The sequence below is a fragment of the Chiloscyllium plagiosum genome, unplaced genomic scaffold (assembly GCF_037043375.1).
Source record: "Chiloscyllium plagiosum isolate Xiang-an unplaced genomic scaffold, Cpla_swu_hap1 HiC_scaffold_24, whole genome shotgun sequence".
Taxonomy (NCBI): domain Eukaryota; kingdom Metazoa; phylum Chordata; class Chondrichthyes; order Orectolobiformes; family Hemiscylliidae; genus Chiloscyllium; species Chiloscyllium plagiosum.
Window position 1 is genome coordinate 35,577,384 of NW_028270162.1, and position 21,206 is coordinate 35,598,589.

The 21,206-nt window shown below is 39.6% G+C and overlaps 1 protein-coding gene across 2 annotated transcripts in view; it reads right to left on the bottom strand.

The window, feature by feature from the left end:
* aacs (acetoacetyl-CoA synthetase) overlaps positions 1-21,206 on the bottom strand; it is a 156,787-nt gene that overhangs the window by 55,285 nt on the left and 80,296 nt on the right. For both annotated transcript variants that reach the window (XM_088000067.1, XM_043715807.2), the window contains exons 8-10: positions 15,864-16,014; positions 6,737-6,817; positions 4,626-4,750 (exon numbers count right to left, since the gene is read on the bottom strand). In XM_088000067.1, coding sequence (XP_087856193.1) covers positions 4,626-4,750; positions 6,737-6,817; positions 15,864-16,014 — 357 coding nt within the window. The remainder of the gene's footprint in view (positions 1-4,625; positions 4,751-6,736; positions 6,818-15,863; positions 16,015-21,206) is intronic.

Below are 21,206 nucleotides of genomic sequence, written 5' to 3' on the forward strand. Positions count from 1 at the left end.
TGTTCGTTGACTTGGAATCTGCTGGTGAGGCCACTGCAGGGAAAACTTTCAATGTGTGTGTGTGGGCAGTTCTCTTGGTGACTCTAAATTCACAGATGAGACAGCACTACTGCACCTCCTCACTCTCCCCTTTACCCCCACCCCACACTCTCGAACACCTGGTCTTTTGGCAATGCCAGAGAGTGTCCCTTAGATATTACCTTACACACAGTCAGCCTGCATTTTAGTGCCCTGTGTATCTGGTTACCACAGCTAGTGCACAGTCTCCATTTACACTTGATATCAATATGAGCTTAATTTATTGCCTCAGCCATAAAGAAGCATTCCAGTTTATTGGCACTGCACTTTTCCCCTGTGCTGCAATGAAAGTCATTTTTCTCATACTTTTTATTTGTCTGCAAGATTCATTCCATTAAGTGAAAGTGATCTAAATTTGCAAAACAAACTACTCCAATTTTATGATTACTGTATATCAATAATTCACAAAAGCAAAAATAAAAATCACATTAAAAGGATAGAACAGTGGAACAATGAACTTGTGGCTGTGGCATTATGGACATATAGCAGTTTTAGCTAAGCTTCCCACCACTTATGATTACAACGAATAATTAAAATAAATAATAATTTTCCAAACTCTCTTCAAAATGAAACTCATTGGAATCAACTTTCAATATCTGCAAGTCAGCTCTGTCAGACAGATTTAGATCAGCTTTCAATGCTGCTGCAGAGGAACCAGAGTATCCTTGTGCATGAATCACAGAAGGTTGGTCTGCAGGTGCAACAGGCAATTAAAGCGGCAAATAGAATTTTGTCCTTCATTGCTGAAGGGATTGAGTGTAAAAGCAGAGAGGTTATGTTGCAGCTATATAGGGTGTTGGTGAGGCCACACCTGGAGTGCATGCATTTTTGAGAAAGAATGTACTGGCACTGGAGGGGGTGCAGAGGAGTTTCACAGGGCTGATTCTGGAGTTGAGGGGGTTGGCTTATGAGAAGAGACTGAGTAGACTGGGATTATATTCATTGGAATTTAAAAGAACGTGGGGGGGGAGGGGATCTTACAGAAACATATAAAATTATGAAGGGTATAGATAAGATAGATGTAGAGAGGATGTTTCTACTGGCAGGTGAAACCAGGACAAGAGGGCATCACCTCAAAACTACAGGAAGCAGATTTAAGACTAAATTGAGAAAGAATTTCTTCACCCTGAGGGTTGTGAATTTATGGAATTCCTTGCCCAGGGAAGTTGTTGAGGCTTCCACAATAAATGTTTTTAAAACTAAGATAGATAATTCCTTTAGTGTTCAAAAAAAAAGGTTATGGTGAGAGGACGAGTAAGTGGAGCTAAGGCCATGAAAAGATCAGCCATGGTCTTATTAAATGGCAGAGCAGGCTCAAGGGTCCAGATTGCCTCCTCCTACTCCAAGTTCTAATGTTCTAATGGTCTCATGTTCAAGTATTTGTGATTGTATTACAATGAAAAGTTAAAATTAACCATTTTCCAAACCTTCTTCAAAATGAAGCTTATTTAAATTAGCTTTCAGTTCTGGTTAGCACTGGTACACAGACAGTTTGGCAACAAACTGCAATTTAGTGTTTCCTATTCAACAAGGGTTCTGTTGAAGGATGATACTTAACCCATTTAAAATCATTGAAATAAACCTTTATTAGCTTGGTCAAAGGCAGTAGTGTCAAGTGTTAGACTGCTCTATTTCTCTCTTCTACCAAACCCCAATCACTAACATCATAGTTTGTCTTCTAAATAATGATACAATTCTTGTCAATCCTTAGTTTAAAAAAAAATCAATTTGTTCTTACTCATGGGTGAAGGATGTAGCAAAGTTAGTTCCTGAAACACTATTATCCTGGATAAGTTATTCATCAAAATGTTAAACTGCAATGTTTAAAAGTAACTGGTCAAGATTTTAATAGTATATCAGTTGAACATAGCCTCCCTTACTATTGTCAAATTATTTTTTGTTGAAGACAAATTAATAGTCACATACAATTTTTACACAATTATCTTAGTCTTTTAGATAGATGGTGGCTATTATGACCCCATGAGCTCCTTCAACAACCTTACTAGCTCAACCATTCGTGTCCACTGATAGCTAATATTCATCTAATTAGTTGAATTATAACGGCTATAATATTTTAATAAGTTGAAAGACACCAAAAACGAACTTTTCACTTTAAAAACAATTTATAGGTGCAACAGTTCACATTTACACCACCAGAAAAACATTAATTAAATAAGCTGGGCAAATCCCCTAGAATTCATATTAATGATACATAAAAATGAAATGAGGTTGCTATTTTGGAAGCATATCAGCAGCATACAAGAGTTTAACATGCAGAAAGCTAGGGCTTCCAAAATAGACACGCTACCAGACATCACACTCAGTTAATTTGAAAAGGTATTAAATATTGCAATCAATACCTCTATGCAAAATCTCATACCCTATGCTTCTTCCAAGCAACAATTTGACAAACATAACACCTGAGTATTTTAACGAAGTCAAAAAACATTAAGAGAAAATGGGCTAAATGATTCTAGAGAACTGTAAAATCAATGCATTTTCAAAACGATTTGTGTTATTGGCTTCAAAGTTACACCAACATCAACTATGTATGATTAAAGGTATTTGTCTCAGGAAAAACTCTGGAAATCTGCTAGGAGCTGTCAGCTTTCAATGACGCCCATTAAAATACACAAGAACTTAATTCATTATACGAAATGCAGTCATCTCATCATGAACTAAACACATTTGCAGCCACAAGAGAGACAATCATGCATTCAATTTTCTTCAAAATACAAAAGGGATTTGGCTGGGAACAATCCTCATATCAGCATCAGAATTAACATGTAAATTACAAATTGCTATTACACTCCTTTAGACAAATTTGGATGGAGAATAACAAGCTTAGAAATAGCTGTTTGCTACTTTAGAATTATGAGTATTGCTGAGAAAAAAAATTTGTCAAAGCATTTCATCACGTACTCTTCAGGACATTTTTCAACAATCACCCAAAAAAAAAGGGAAAAAAAAATTTGTAGAACAGAAGAGGAGAACGCTGATGAGTTGACTAAGGTGTTGCCATGTAGAATGCACCCATTAGTGGTTAATGGCAGTTAAATGTCAGACTTTGTTTAAGTCTGGTACATTGACTCTGATTTCTAAGGGCATTTCCCTGAGTAATGAATCTGGAAATGGCTGTCACTTGTGACTGGGAGAAAGTGAGGACTGCAGAGCTGGGCAGTCAGAGCCTGAAAATGTGGCGCTGGAAGAACACAGCAAGTCAGGCAGTATCAGAGGAGCAGGAAAGTCGACATTTTAGGCACAAGCCTTTCATCAGGAATGTTACTTATGGCTACCAACTTATCGTGACTGTGTGAAGAACCATACTGACAATTAATTTAGAATTGTCAGTCAGGTTCAGTATCCACGTTTGTGTACACTAGAAGGTACATGTATTCATTCATAGCCAGTCTAACATATACACACACTGCATAGGTTTCAAATCAACAAAATAGCTGATAGCTATTTGTTGATTTATTTCGCTGATAGGATGATATATATCCTAACCAATCAGCACTCCCCATTCATGCAGTATGAATGTTTTTCCCCTTTAATTGGTATTTTGCGAATTGGTCAATTCAAACATTGGCCTTTTACACCTAAAAGTTGCTGAATTCTTGCTTTGGTCTGAAACAGTTTAAGAGTTTGATTCGTAGCAATTGCACTTGGAGAAGATAGGGGGTGCTGTGACACAGAGGTTAAAAACAATGACTGCAGATGCCCAGGTGCTGTGACACCCTGCCTGTTCATACAGTCTCAGAAAATCTCAAACAGAATAATCATTCTAGTCCTATTAAAATAAATTTACAATAACACTGCATTTCAAAGAATGGCTAAGTCTGCCCCAGATTCAAATGTAGAATGATTAAAAAAAGAGAAGCTCTACTTTCAACTACTTAGCAGTTTTTGATACAGCAAAGTCAAATTGCTTGCAATAAGAAAACAAAAAAGTTTGTATTGAACTGATGTAATTTCTCTTATTTTAAAAAAAGAACTGTAAATGTATGTTCACATAATATAAAGCATACTTTACGATATGTACTTGGTTGTATTGGAGTTACATTTAATGCCAGGCAGAATTCATTGCACTGCATCCAAAATCCATCAGAACGCACCTTAATCAGTTCTGAGCTCAAGATAATGAACATTGGATGCGCTTTCTGTATTTCTACTTGATGCATCAGGTATAGGATATGAAAGCCATTTTAATCTTCATAAGTTAGTCAAAATACAGACTAAGTGCAGGGTAGACATTCAACCCATCAAGCCTGTTCTCTCATTCAATCTGATCCTGGGTGGTCATTCAACTCAGTCCCCAGTTCCCACTTTCTCCCCATTCCCTTTGATCCCTTTAGCCTCAAGACCTAAGTTTAACTCCTTCATGAAGGCATTCATTGCTTTGGGTTCAACTCCTTTCTCTGACAAAGAATTCCACAGGCTTACCACCCTCTGGGTGAATGAATTTCTCCTCATCTTGCGTTATTATGATCTATTTCAACCCTCCCCTTTACATTGTTGTGTGTTGTCACAGAGAAACAACATCTTACCCAAGCTTGTCAACCAAGTCCCACAGCACATTTGGGGAAGGAACAAGTGGAGAGCCATCATACAGGACAATGGAGGCCCCTGTAGCAAGAGCTGATAAAAGCCAGTTCCACATCATCCAGCCAATCTGGAAAAAACAGTGGGAAAAAAAAATGCAGCTTCATTCAACAGTCAGGTGACATTATTAGAAAAGGTGCAACTAGAAACATGAGCGGATTCCCAAACTTGGTGCCACTGGTTTCATGGATGAGTGCAACATCAGATAAAAAACTGCAGAGGAACAGGTCAGAAAGACCAACAGTTTGCATTTACAGTGCAACTTGCATTTAAATTACAATAAATATTATTAAATGGCCTATTCTTGCTTTCATTTCAGAGGAGGCAAGACAGGAAGAAAGAGGAATAAAGATTGCAAAAAAAAATTGGGAATTCATGAAACAATTACACCATCAAGTATATCATGGGAATGGCTGCTATTCATGAACAGAAAGGTAAAGATCAGTTTACCACAACATCAAGCAACTGGGGTCAGGGGTGGGGTGGCGGATTCAAGTAAACTTTTAGCAAAATAAGTTATAAAGGTTCACTCATCAGTCATATTGCTTGTTGAATTTTGTGTAAGAATAAAATCTGAGATTAACAATGACCGGCTTTTGAACTGCGGTGGTTTGGATGCTCAGACAAAGATGTGGGTTAACTTGTGGCAAATTCTATTCATTTACTAAGTAACATACACAGTAAACCGCTGCTCCATTGGGGTATGTCAGCTTGTTACATTCATGTATGAAACAATAGAACAACATTCTCAGATCAGCCGAGGCTCTCACCTCCACGGGAATTCATGAACTCGATGGTGGATATAGCCTCAGAAGTGGCAAGTGTCCTTCCACACTTAAATATTTCCAACTCCTATCAGGGATGGGATAAATAGTGTTGAGATTGTGCATTTTCTTTAGAGGAATTTGTAACCCATACTTCATGCATGGTGAAGAAGGCTCACTGGGTGGCAAGATCTCAGGAGCAAGTGAAAGAAAATAAATACAGTGGGGCTGGGGAGCAAAAAAAAAAGACAGAAAAACAACATAACACAGCAAGAAGAAATCGGGACCAAGGTAGGGGTTACAATGCTCCTACTGCAGCAAGGCATCTGATTTTCAGGGCAGGAAGAAATTGGACAAATCCTCTTGGATCATCAATTCACACAAGTTCCAGTCACCACAAGAACGATACAGGTCAATGCCAGAACTGTCAGCATTCACATGTGGATGGATAGTCAGACAACTAGACTCTGAATGGATCAAATCAGGGGGTCAATGTAAAGAAAGAGGGATGGAGGAAAGAAAAGCAACAGCAGACTAAACAAAAATGTACAAAAGGTAACATGGGTGAAAGCAGTAAACAGCATTTTATGACCTCAGATATAAAAGTGATTTTTTTCTAACTCGTTCATTCATGGGATGAGCATCACTGGTGAGGCCAATACTTATTGCTCATTCCTAATTGTCCAGTTGGCAGTTAAGAATCATATTGCTGTGTGCCTTGAGTCCAGACCAGGTAAGGATGGCAGCATTTCCTTCCCTGAAGGTCATTCGTGAACAGATAGGTTTTTCCTGACTCTCAGTTCCAGAGTATTATTGAGTTCAAATTTCACCATCTGCTGTGCCAAGATTTGAAATGAGATCCTCAAAACATTAGCTGGGTCTCTGGATTAACAGTCCAGTGACATTACCACTAGACCACCAACTACCATTGAATGCAAGAACAAAGTCTGAAAATGGACACCACTGCTGTGTATACAGGTGATGCCGAAGGTAGTCACTGACAATAACATGAGGTGAGCAGAAAACACAATGAAGTGACAATAGCTGTGTTACACTGCTCTTTTAATTTCATGGTCAATTGAAGCTCTTTCCCCACCCCAACTCAAATGGAACGAAAACAAATTCAAGTATAATCATTTGTGTTTTACAGAAAGGCCCTAGCTGCCCTTGGTTATGTAAATGAAATGACAAGCGTTGACAAGCACAGAGATTTATTTATGCTGCTACAACAGAGAAGGTGGTGCAGCTTCCCATTCTGTACGTTATTTATGCACACAATAATCTGCACTTACTGTAGAGTAGTAGATAATGACATCATTGCTGCTCATGTTGCCATGGAGAATGTGCTCCTTTAGATGCTGGATGAGCGTGCCCTGTGAAGAGATAATACTTTTTGAGACATCGATAGCTAGAACTTGCGGCTGTAATATCATGTCCTTGCAGTGCTCACTTGCTGTTACACTCCAGTTAAGTGTTAAGCCATCTTACACTGGAAATTATTCATGTACTTATACAATAGCCTGAACAAGAGAAATGACACATCACTGTATGGAGAGGGAAGTCTCACATCATTCCTATTGACACCATATGTTGGTGCACTGCTGCGCTAAACAGACATTGATGAGGCCCAGCAGTCCCTTAGTCACTCTTAAAGAACTGCATGTAGATTTAAAATGGCTAAACAATGTCATGCTGCCTGGTACACTGCGTAAACTATTAAATGCAAATGCAAAACAACAGCCTCTCAGCCACAGGTGGACACCCAATGCTGAAGCAAGCAAAGGCTGTTCCTTCCCCACACCACACCACTTGCAGATGAATTATACGTTTGTGCACTTGTCTCCCTGCACCCACATTTTTCCCAACCTCTTACACAACCCCATCAAACAGACAAAGCCTACGGTCCCTACAACCCCAAAACATGGGGCTACATCTCATCCACCCTCTTAATCAGGTGCGTGAGGTCTCATCTCCAACTCCTGTGGCTAACAATGGATCAATAAATAGTTGGGAGTCTCAATCCTGTGCAGCATTTGAAGCATTCTCATGGAAAGGAAGCTAACTACATCAGAAGTTTAACATCAACTTGCTCAGGAAGTGTGAGTGACAAATTGCCTCAAGTATGTGAAAAGCTGCGATGCAGATTTTCCACACTAAAAGAGCGAAATTTGTCGTCATGTTACATCTTTACAAAGGACAAATCATTACCTACAACTGATAAATTTGGAGGAAATGTGTGCAGCATATATTTGGTGCCACCTTTATCCAGTAATTGAAAGAGAGAGCAGGAGATCAACAAAGATCAGGGAAGCCATACTTTAATTGTCACCAACTTTTCACCAGCTAAAAAAAAGTGTGCTGGCTGCCTCTTAATGGTTTGTAGAATGCGGGTATGGGACACTTATTGTTCAGTTGTAGTTGCTCTGAAGCTATGTTTCACCAGGCCTCAAGCATCAGTTGTTCGGTCACACTGAAATCACCACTGTGGGTCAGAACAGATAAAGGTAGCAGGATAGTCATGAATAGCTCACAAATATTTGAATTCCATATCTCACATTGTCATAGGTACCTTGAACTTAAATCTCTAGGTTGCTAGACTATTACAATTAAAATTACCCCTGCGTAAAAGTCATCTTGCATTAATAATTATTTTTTGGAAGCAACATCTCCCAAAATTATTTGTAAAATTGTCGATTTTAAAAAGTACAAAACAAGAATCTTGCTATAAGTGGAAATTGCAGTTGCTACTTATAATATGCAAACACTCAATACATAATTCTAAGAAAGTTTATTTCGACTTAAACTCAGCAGGAGAGCGAACTGAATTAAATGATGGGATTTTTCTCTCTAAAATATAAGTAACAAAATTGTAAAGGCTTTCTTCAATCACGTTCATACTTAGCCTTGGTTTGGCATTGTATAATGGTGCAACACGACTGCCCCCTGGTGGTGCACGCCTCTCTGCAAAACACAGCATCCTTTAAAACACCCGACAAACCGAGAAGTGCAGGGACTGCTAATAATGATTAACAGCTCAACATTCAGTCAGGTTGCAGCTAATGACCAATTCTCAAATTGACCTAGTCTCTTGCCTAAATGTTATCAATGAATCAACTGTCTGACAACAACAATAACAGCTGTACCACGCTAATGCAGACTAAACAGAAGAATGATCACAAACTGCCTTTCAGCTCACCTGGAATTTATGGGTAATACATTATTTCAAGAAAAGCACATTGCTGAAATCGAATCAGTCCTTCAATAAGTTAAAATTTTAAAATAACTGACCACCAGCATTTCAAGCTTTTTAAAAGTGTTTAAACTCTGCATATTCGAGGAGAAAGTGAGGTCTGCAGACGCTGGAGATCAAAGCTGAAACTTTATTGCTGGAACAGCACAGCAGGTCAGGCAGCATCTAGGGAACAGAAGATTCGACGTTTCGGGCACATGCCCGAAGAAGGGCATGTGCCCGAAACGTCGAATCTTCTGTTCCCTAGATGCTGCCTGACCTGCTGTGCTGTTCCAGCAATAAAGTTTCAGCTAAACTCTGCATATTGCAAACTGCATTAAAATCATACATTGTCTTCCAGTTTATTTTTTTTTCTTTCCAGTTTCTCTTTTTTTTAAAAACCCCACACTACCACCTAACTGCAGTATCTTCCAGTTTTTAAGCTGTCATCTTTACTTGTTTTACCCTAATACTGATTAAATGACATTAACCTATGTACCATAGCTATGCTTGCGGAACATTAGATTTTGCATTGAGTGTCCTTTAAATCAAAAAATGATCATAATCAGTGCTGTATGAGTTCCTCATGGCTTTCTACACCAAGGGACAGAAGAAACTTGTGAGCTATAGAAGCATGCAAATAAATTCTGACTCAATTAGCATAATGTGATCTGAAAATAGTTTTTTTGGTAAATATGTTGGAACTAGTACAAAATGCATCTTGGATGTGATATTCTGAAGCAGGTTTACCTGCATTCTGAAATGGTGAATACTTGTTACCTGAAAACTATGCAAGATTTAAGTTAAATGGAAAACATGATACAAGGAAAAGTGAAACCCAGTTATTTTACTAATGTACATCCCAAACGTGACAGTCAACGCTGAATCAGCTGTAATAAAAAGAAATTTAATTGTGAATAGCTACAAATGTCCCTTAAATTCATAAATGGATCAGAACAATCCATCTTACTTCCTCATGAATGGGAGAGGTTGATAGAGTAAAAGGCAGATATTTAACAAGTTTATCAGCAACTATTATGTGGGCGGCACAGTGGTTAGCACTGCTGCCTCACAGCAGCAGAGACCCGGGTTCAATTCCTGCCTCAGGCGACTGACTGTGTGGAGTTTGTACGTTCTCCCCGTGTCTGTGTGGGTTTCCTCCGGGTGCTCCGGTTTCCTCCCACAGTCCAAAGATGTGCAGGTCAGGTGAATTGGCCATGCTAAATTGCCCGTAGTGTTAGGTAAGGGGTAAATGTAGGGTTATGGGTGGGTTGCGCTTCAGCGGGTTGGTGTGGACTTGTTGGGCCGAAGGGCCTGTTTCCACACTGTAAAGTAATCTAATCTAATCATTTCCTATGTGGTTGTCAAGCCTGAGGACACAGGGCTTCATAGGGTCAGTTGTCTCCAAAGCATTATTAGACCATAGATCTGCTCTCTCAGAGATAAGAATCATGTCATACAGTCATACAGATGTACACACGCAAACAGACTCTTCAGTCCAACTCATCCATGCCAACCAGAAATCCCAATCCAGGTGAGTCCCCATTTGCTAGCACTGGCCCATATCTCTCTAAACCCTTCGTATGCATAGATCCATCCAGCCTCTACCACTTCCTCTGGCAGCTCATTTCATACCACCCTCTGAAAATGTTGCCCCTTAGGTCATTAAAACGAAAGAGACAATTGGTGGGGATTTAATCAGAGGGTCATGATACCTCAGGTGAGGTTGAGAAGGAGAGTCCTTCATGGTAACCTCAGCCAGTGACAGCATTTGAACCCATGCTGTTGGCATCACACTGCTCTGCAAAACAACCATCCAGCCAATTCTGCTAAACTGCCCCCCCCCTATTGGAAACACTAGGCAGGCAGTGAATCACAGAGAGAACTGGAAACAAGAGCATGTGGAGGCAGTGCAGGCAAAAGAAAGAGATCTATTCCAATAAGGCCATGTTAAGACCAGGGCTGTATGGAAATAAATTTTTCTAATTTCGAGAGAGGTTAGGGTAAGTGAGGTTCCATTTTCACCAGTTTCAAAGTGCTGCGTATTTATTATGTAATTAACTGTGGTGAGCAGCAAAAGGTATAGCTGCGTGGAACTCTCCTGGATTGTGTCCACCATCAGTGCTCATGTTGTACAATTTCAGGTTCCAAGCTGTGGGAACAGCTTACTCGCACCAGGAAACCCTGGCAGAGCCCAGAGGTACAAGAACGCTGGACCTACTCAGCAATCTGCTAACACCTTCAGTATTTATTTCCGATTTGTACTACTTTGCTTTTGAAGATCCAACATAGCCACAACCACAGTTTCAATCTACCTTAAATGTGAAATTTCAAGACCAGTTGGCGAGCTCTCCAAATTCAAAAGTTTCTAAATTCAAATGGAATTATACCAAAAAAAGCCTCTTGAACAACAGGCATCTTTCTTCAAAAGGAAAATGACTTTGAAGTAGAAAAAACTTTCAAGGATCTACTAAGGAATAATTTACATTACAGTTCAAAACACATATAAGCTCCTTTATCAGCTAATGGTTTGTTCCCTAATGTCAGGGTCTTTACAGGCATAGGAATGGAGATGTTTCGATGCTTAGCTGAATGTGGAATACTCTTGCCGATCTACATACTTTGTCTGTAGTACATATTAGGAGGTTCTGCTCTAACAATTCTATATTTTTTGTTTAAATTTAGCACTCCCACTGTTTTGCTATCATTGTAAGAAGAGAATATGCTAATTAACAAGTAACTAGGATGTAGAACGTGGGACTAGCAGCCTGCATCAGTCCAGCATGCAGCAGCATGTATGTGTAAGAAAGTGCACAGCTACATTATTCCAAAACAAATAGTACTGAACCTCTAACAAATCTGTCCAATGAGCAATTCTATTTTAGATCTTCAAATAAATGGAACCTACATCAGTTTCAGTCCAGGAGACAGATTGTTAATATTACCATTTGGAAAGCACAACAGCCATATCTGCCTCAATTCTCATCAATAGATATTTGTAATGTAGAATTCAGATGTCTTTTACAAAACCTGTTCCTCTCTTCATCATTTGAAGATATTCATGAATTTAAGTATAAACATATTATAATTTAAGCAAGATAGCAATATTTTCAGAACCATGATTAAATTACAAAATGAAAAAATATTTTTATTAAAGGTCAGCACCATTGAAACACAAGGATAACCTAAAGAAAGTTACTAAATATTTGGTATGATGCACAATTATTTGCAGTGTACAACTCTATAGATTGAATATGATGTCTCAAAACTATGGTGGTTTTTGAAGCATTAAACCACTGATATGAAAGAAAAGGACAGTCTTGGAGTCCACAACAAAAGCCTTTGTGAATTAGGGTGTTGAATTAACCTCTCACAAATGAATAGGTTGCACCCTGATTAATAAAATCCTAACCTCCTGAAAGCCATGCTTTTTAAATGTTAAATATTCTGCATTCCAAATGAAAGCATTTAGAGATTTCGTCAAAACATGGTAATTAGAATTAAATACTAATTGAAACATCTTTGCATTTGGAAAGAAACCATTGCAGGAAAAGGGCAGTTTCATTAAAAGAAACATTTTCTAATTACTTTCCAATGTAATTACAGTTTTAGTTTTGCCTTGTAATTATGTCCATGCATGCTTGCAATGTTGTTAGAAAATAATCAGTCCAGAACTTTTACACGAACAAACTTACATTGTTTTAAACATAGTGAAGCTATTAGTGAACAGCAGGCATCTTATGGCATTCTTCACAGGCAGTCTCAGTGCTCAGCTGAGATGGTAGATTGCAGAGGACAGGTTAAAAAAGGTCACCACTGCACAGATGCTGGAAGTCAGAGACAAAAACAGAAAATGCTTGAAATATTCAAATCTGGCAGCATCTGTGCAGGGAGAAACAAAACTTCTGAATCATTAGCGATCTGAAACAAGAAGTCCATCTCCCCTTCCTCTTAAGCCACCCAGCCTATTGAGTATTTCTGGCACGTTCGGCTTTGAATACTCTATAGACAGGCCACCCCGGTAAGCATTTATAAAGTAATGAGGTCAGTCAGAAAGAAGTTAAAAGGACAGGTAGAGGGTGGAGCACAACAAAAAAAAAGGAATAATCTGGAAACTGAACAAATTCATCAAGGCTGCTATCATTGCTAGGAAGAGCAATCTGCACCCCTATGATTGGAATGATTCTCACCAATTGTTAGGGCTGCCCATGACTGAGTGGCACAAAATGGCCACAGCTAATGCAGTAGAACATGGCTGACAGTAGTTAGAGCATGTGGGAAAATATTTGCTTAATGTAGTCTCAGCAATAGAACAATAGTATTTCTGTATAATCAAGGTTACTTAAAATGAGCTAGTACGTGCAGCTGCAATTGCTTACATAGATAAGAACATTTCACATTAATGAGCTGTTTGCTTAATAAATTTGTTACAATATTAAGAGTAGTTTTTAATTAAGACTCTTCAGACAAATCATAGACATAGATCTACGTATATACACACACACACACACAACAAAAATCACTAAAAGCATTAGAGCAAGAGATTTCAACTTGTTTCAGATAGTAAAAGCAACCCCCAAGTAACTACAGGGAGGAATGGATACAGAGATTAGCAGACCTAGGAATGTGGATTGAATGATCACATTAAGACACAACTTGTTAGCTAAAGAATTCTACATTAGGTGTAACCACATAACCTTGTTGGGACTGATCAAAAATCAATATTCTCCTGAATTCTCTAATGAGAAATTTTAAAAAGTTCCTTAAGTAATCAGTAGGCATCCAAATAACTGGCAGTTAATACAATGCAACTAGCAAATGTTACTTGAATACAGTATCCATTGTGAAAAGTTTTCAGAAGATAGATAAGAAGGTCTGACAAAACATCATGAAGGACCAAGAGTGGACCACAAGCCTGTCCATCAGTAATATGATTAGTTTATATGGAAATACATTGAAATTGCTGACGGAAGATGATGCACCAGAGAGCCAATTACAAAGGGATAACTCGGCTCTACCGACCAACAGTATTCAAAGGAAAGTGTGTGTGCTCTAAGTTTAATAGTTAAGACATTCTGAAGTCATGTACTGTTATGTACTTGCTATGTACTGTAACTGACTTGTAAATCACAATAAAGATTACCTGAATCCACCCCATGATTCAAACTACTCTTATTGAAAATATGGGACCTAACACCAATGATATCCTATTCAAAGAATGGAGAGGTGGTGACATTGGCATCTTTTAAAAGAGGAACAGAGCACTGTTCTTTTTTTTTTAAAATAGGATACAAAACATTAACATATTTAGTGGCTAACCAGAAGCTCCGGAGTTTTCATGCTGCAACAAAATGTAATTTTATACTGGAAATTAGAACATACATTAAGGAAATAATTCTGAAAACATTCTAGTAAAATGACTATTAAACAGGGAAATATAAAATGAGGACAGTGTCTGATTGAAGAACTCGGTTCTGGGATATGGGGATGGTTCACTGACCATCACCAGCTGCCCTGACTTCTCAGCCTATCTCACAATTCCAACCCCACTCTCTCCTCTTTGTTTTTGTTGCAGTTTTCCAGTAGCCATAGTTCTTTGTTTTTATTATTAAAAATAAGGTACATTTGCTTCTGGGAATAAGAGACTTTTGACCAACAACAAATTTGCAGTCAATGAACAATGACTTCAGCATCTATTGAAACCACATGCCAGTTAGGTTCTGCATTAACTTGTTGTGCCTGATGCTGCACCACTCAATCACGCTGAAGGGGACAATCCTCCTGCTCAATGTCCTCACACTCCCCCTCCTCAGAAGACTGCTACCATTCCCCTACCTCTTCAACACCCATCACATCCCCTCTTAGCTTTCTCCAGTTCTGCAGAGCACAGCATGCTAGGAATATGCAGCACATCTGTCTGGACCATACAGTAAGGCCCCTCCAGACTGATCCAGGTACCAGAACCGTCTTCAGGAGGCCTGTTGTCGGATTGATAACGGCCTTGGTGGAAGAATTGATTACACCGCACCTACAATGAGCCTAGGTCAGGGGGTTGCATAATGGAGACATCGGCCATGGTTGCACAGGGTAGCCCAGTGACTGACAATGAGGGACAAGCTCAATCCTTCAGGACCCCGCAAGCAAATACAACAGAGTTGTTGGCTTCCACGCTGGTGACTGGCCTGCCTGTGAATAAGGCTCTTAAGTGGAATATTGTGTTCAGTTCTGGTCGCCTCATCATAGGAAAGATGTGGGAGCTTTAGACAAGGTGCAGAGGAGATTTACCAGGATACTGGCTGGACTGGAGGGCATATCTTCTGAAGAAAGGTTGAGGGAGCTGGGGCTTTTCTGTTGGAGCAAAGAAGGATGAGAGGTGACTTGATAGAAGTGTACAAGATGTTGAGAGGCATAGATAGAGTGGAAAGCCAGAGGCTTTTTTCCCAGGGCAGAAATGTCTATCATGTGGGGGCATAATTTTAAGGTAATTGGAGGAAGGTTCAGAGGTAGGTTCTTTATGCAAAGAGTGGTGGGTGTGTGAAATGCACTGCCAGCAGTGGTAGTAGAGTCATATACATTAGGGACATTTAAGCAGCTCTTCGATAGGCACATGGAAGTTAGTACAGTGAAGGGTTTGCAGGTTAGTCTGATCTTAGAATAGGATAGAAGGCTGGCACAACATCAAGGGCCAAAGGGCCTGTACTGTGTTGTAAAAACAATGACTGCAGATGCTGAAAACCAGATTCTGGATTAGTGGTGCTAGAAGAGCACTGCAGTTCAGGCAGCTCCTTGCATGCTGCCTGAACTGCTGTGCTCTTCCAGCACCACTAATCCAGAATCTGTACTGTGTTGTACTGTTCTATGTTCACAAAGGGCATTAATTACCCTACCTGACAACCTCAAATGGTTGAGGGAGGGGAAAGGCATTCAGCATCCCTCCCATCCCAGATGTAAACAGTCAGAGTCACCAGCAAACTGCTTCCCCCCAACCACCCCCTGATTAACAGCCTCCAAATCCACCAGAGGAAGTAGGAAAGGGCAAAAACAATATTACTTTTAATAAAAGCAAAATGCAAATATCTTTCATCCTTCTACTGAATGCAACTTGAAAACACAACATGTAAAAATTCAGATAAACACAGCCAAATTAAAACTGAATGAGTCTTTGTCCTTTCTGATAAGAAGTTACCTACCCCAGCTGAATGTACCATACATTTTGGTGCCCCTGTTGTGCCAGATGAATACATGATAAAGAGTGGGTGGTTGAAGGGCAGCTGCTCAAACTCCAGCTGTGGACCGTGGTCTCCTTCCTTGCCAATGGAAAGGAAAGCATTCAGAAACATGCTACAAAAAAAAAAACACACACACCAAATTATTTTGTTATAAAACTAACACATTAGAATCATAGAATTCCTACAGTGTGGAAACAGGTCATTCAGCCCAACAAGTCTACACAGATCCACTGAAAGGCATCACATACAGACCCATTCCCCCTACACTATGTTTCCCATGGCTAACACATCTAACCTACACAGCCCTAGGTGCTGTGGGGCAATTTAGCATGGCCAATCTACTAACTTGCACATCTGTGCACAGTGGGAGGAAATCAGGACACCAGGAGGAAGTCCCCATAGACACAGGGAGAATGTGCAAACTCCACAGAGACAGACAGTCGCCAGAGGGTGGAATTGAACCTGGATTCCTGGTGTTGTGAAACAGCATTGCTAACCACTGAGCTATCTTGTCGCCATAGCGGTACACAAGGAGAGAAAGCTTGGCAGAAATGCTCTCAGAAATAATATTCAGCCCCTCTGCAAAAGAAATTTCATGTAAAATTAAGCATTGACATTAAAAGAAATAAATTTCTACCCCATGGAGTTCTGGACCTCATTTCCCATATGCTTTCTTAGTGAATTTCAATATTGGGAAAGGGCTGCCTATTTCCCAGAAAACACTAAGTTGTTCTGAAAGATGGATCATCAGCCTGGCCTGAAGCTGATCTACAGCCATTGCACCCAAGAGGATCAATATAGTAGCGGGATACACTGCACATTATAAATTGGTCCACAGGGTTGGTCAGGTAAGGAGACATGCTATTCCCATAATTGAGGATCTCACTCTGATCCATTCATCTAAGAGAGCTCCAAAATAACAAACAAACAGCGTTTCTCCATCTCCCATTGCTTTTTCACAGAATCGCAGAACTGTTACAATTTAGAGGCGGCTGTTCTGCCCATCGTACCCGCACTGGTGCTAATATCGAATGCCAATCTCCTGCCTTTTCCCCATACCATCGCACACCATTTCTATCCAAATAATCATCCAACTGCCCTCTAAATTACCTTCATTGATCCTGCCTCCACCACATTTCCAAGCAGTTCAGTCCATACCCCACTGAATCGCTGTTTGATAAAAGTTTTTCTGACATCACCCTTGCTACATTGCACATCACTTCAAACCTTAGAGGAATAGGACTGGACTGCACAACACCCCCCTTGAGCCTCTTCTGCTATTCAATGAGATCATGGCTGATCTATGATCCAACTCCATTATGACCATTGGCTCATATCCCTTATTAACTTTGAGAGATAAATATTTATCTATCAATCTATACTCTTGTTCTTTTCTAAAAAGAGTTGCAGAAACTTTTGACATGTTTTAAAGAAAAGATATGCACCGGTAGAGCACGCTAAAGAAATAAAAAACCTCTCCTGGTCATCCTTCGAAGCAGTTACACCATTCTCGCGTCTTCCAGAGTTGTTGAGACACTAGCTATGTTGTTTCCAGGAGGAGGGTTCCTCCAGCAACCATGAAGGAATGTCTAACCATTCAACAAGAATTCACTTGGAGACATCTGGGGTTTATTGGGTGGTAACCCGACATGGGGGCAGATCCTGCCCAGAGTCAAAATGGCACACAACTGGTTCTTATGACATCCAATAGGTCAATATTAGCTGCCATTTTACCAGCCCTCCCATCACCCAGCCCATTGACATGGTTCATAAAATATAGTGACTAGGAGAAAGTGAGGACTGCAAATGCCGGAGAGTCAGAGTCAAAACGTGTGGCCCTGGAAAAGCACAGCAGGTCAAGCAGCATCCGAGGAGCAGGAGAGTCGACATTTCAGGCATAAGTCATTCATCAGGCATGTGGGGTACTTACGCCCGAAACATCGATTCTCCTGCTCCTCAGATGCAGCCTGACCTGCTCAGCTTCTCCAGTGCCACACTTTTTGACTCATAAAATATAGCCTCAGATCTACTGTTACAGTGGAATTCAGTTCTTTAGCAAGATTTGATAAACAATTGATATTTAATCTTGGCATAACGTCATTAGAAAATCTCAATCATACAAATGTTAAAATGTTAGTGTTGCTTTGTATTTCTTCAAACAAATTTTAAACTATTAGGTAACTTATTAACTACATCTTTTCATGTTGAAAAGTCAGCATTTATATCTTGAAAACAAAATACTACTTGTTTATTAGTGTACAAATCATTTCATTCAATGAATGATAAATATGAAAATACAGCATATCTTTGTTCTGTGCATTGAAATAAGGGAAAAACACCAGAGTATAAAATCCTAAAACAGAAATACTCAAGACAATCAATATATAAATTGAGATATCACATTATACAGAGTCTGGCTTAACTATGTTGTAGAGCAAATGACCAGAGCAATTTCCCCGGTGTACTGTATATGTTATATTGCTGTTTGTTTGCATAGCTTGAACAACATTAGAACAAAAAAGATCTGATTTATTTAAGGCAATAAAAAGATCACCTTGGCATCTTAACTTCTAAAATGGGGAAGGGTTTGACAGCATACAAGTGGAAGACGGGATAGAAAAACAATATCTTTCTTTAAAAAGATAAAATCTCCAGATAAAGGCTGATTTTGGGAGCACTGATTGAGGAAGGAATGTTGGTGAGGATACAGAACTAACTCCCATTCTTTTTCTCAGACTGTGCCATGTGGTTCTTCACATCCATCTGACTGAAGAATGATTCACTTTAGTCTGATCAGAAAGACAGAACCTTCAATAATGCAGCACTTGCTCGAGGGTTATGTATTCAAGTTCTATAAGAGAACTGGAACCTGCAATTTATTTTAATGTTGAGACAAGAAAAGGCATCACATATATTCAGATATCATCCCTGCCAGCACATCATACCTGCTGGTTTCTAATCACTGGTGACTCCTGGTTAGCACTAATCCTTTTCTATCACTGCAGATATCAGATTTTGTTTTGTTAAGACCGGAAACCTTCACAGACGTTTTTAATCAACTAATTCAGGCATTTAAATGACACACCTCTGAAGTTGACAGGACTTGAAACAAGGCTTTCTGGGCCAGAGGTAGGGACACTACCACTACTACACTACCATAGGCCCTTTAATCAGGAATCAATTCTTCAAATGTGCCATGAGCAAATCACACAAATGTTTCTGCCTGATTACAGACCAAGCAAATGTGATAACCACTACACCTCAGAAATGAAACAATCCACCTCTCGATGTGAGGTCTAATAACCTGTCTAATTGTCACTGTTGAGGATAATGCAGGACAGAGTCTTAATGAGCAGAGGAATTTATCTTGCATAAAAAGATATACTTCATTGCATGAAAACAACAGATGAAACCCAAGTTTGACCTCAAGTTCAGGTGGTCTGGAGATTTCACAATTCTTCCAGAATGCACTCTATTTGAACTTGGAAAGTTGGTAAGTCTTGGGCTTCAGGACATGTTGACCTTGATTCACATCTTAACTGTCGTCCCTTATCCATACCAACTGCCATGTACCCAATTGTGCCAACCATCATGCACAAATGACATTTATGTAGTAAGTAGCCTGCTACCCAATGTTCTTGTCTAAAAACAAAAGCATATATGCAGTCCCAAAGAATCAATGGTGAGGACAACTGCTTCAGTAGAATAGGGAGTTGAGTGTTCAGTTTTCACCTCATCAGCAATTCTGACGGTGATAAGCCACACTGGAGTGGGATGGAGCAGTAATTTAACAAGGCTATATAAAGGTCAATGTTTGGACACCGCACACAGCCTTCTCACTTTCCTGTGGACATTTCAGCGAACTTGTTACATGTTCAAATCGGAAAGTGGCCAAAAACTGGCTGAAAGATTCATTATCAAACTGTGACCCATTGTCTAACACAACCATATCTGGGATGTCTTGTGCAATGCATTTTTCATATAAGGCATCACAACTGCTTCTCTGATGACAATCTATAACTTTTACCTCTATCCACTATGAAAAATAGTCAATAGCGATAAGGCAAGAGCATCAATCAAACAAGCGGTTTTAAATTCCTTTGTCTGCTGTTGGTTCAAACCTTCCAATACTAAAAACCTTTAAACCTTCAGACTCAGCAATACTGTGTGATATTCTTGCAATAAATTAGATTAACTAGAAATGCTATACTATGTTACATCTTGCCAGTTTCAAATTGCATGAAGTGGTAATGCTGTTTTTCTGTATTGCTTACCAGTGAATTTCCTGCCTTTTTAAATAATTCAAATGGTGATCCCTTCCTTCTGACAGGTTCATCATTACTTCCCAGGTAAAGCGGATATATTCCTGCCTTTCACAACTCAAGCACAAAACACAGCTCACACAATTTTTAAAATCAAGTTCTTTGGCGGTTACCTTCCTGAATCTTCCCATCACAATTTTTGTTTCAATCCTAGGTGTCATGATCTTCCTAAAGTTCCTTCTTCATCTGCTCTTTGAATTTTTTTAAATTTAGTTTTGGAATGTGGGATTCACTGGCTGAGCCAGAATTTCTTGCCCATGCCTAATTGCCCTCAAGTGGTGGTGAGACGGCTTCTTGACCCACTGCAGTCCATTTGGTTTAGGTATACCCACAATGTTAGGAAGGAGTTCTCAGATTTTCACCCAGCGACAGTGAAGGAACAGCGAGATATTTCCAAGTCAGGTTGGTGTATGGCTTGGAATGGAACTTACAGTTGGTGATGTTCCCATGTATCTGCTGCTCTGGTCATCACAGGTGGTAGCTGTTAGGGGTTTGGAAGATGTTGAAGCCGCTTGGTGAATTTCTGCAATGCATCTCACAGGCAGAACATGCTGCTGCTGCTGCTGCTGCTGCTGAGCGTCAGTGGTAGAGGGAGTGGATGTGGTGCTAATCAAGCAGCCTGCTTAATTTTAATCTTCATTAATAGCCTTTATGCTACTGCAACCGCAATAAAAGTTATTTTGTGGCTCAAACCCTGTCCTTGCTGCTGTCCTGTGGAGTCTATTCACAATCACAGAGATGCTGGTTTTGAGAGATCAAAACACTTTTCTCACTCTTTCCTCCCCTGCCTGGACTTTACATCATTTTAATAAATGTTTCACTCCTATTCCCTCAGGGATCTTTAATTTTACTTCTGGGGCCTCCAATCTCTCCAAACTGACAGTTTTGGAATGAACAAATGAGAACAGCTTCATTCCAATGCAGATCTTCTGACAGACACTCTTTCCGTTTCACTGCTGGTGACAAAATCTGAAGCCATTTT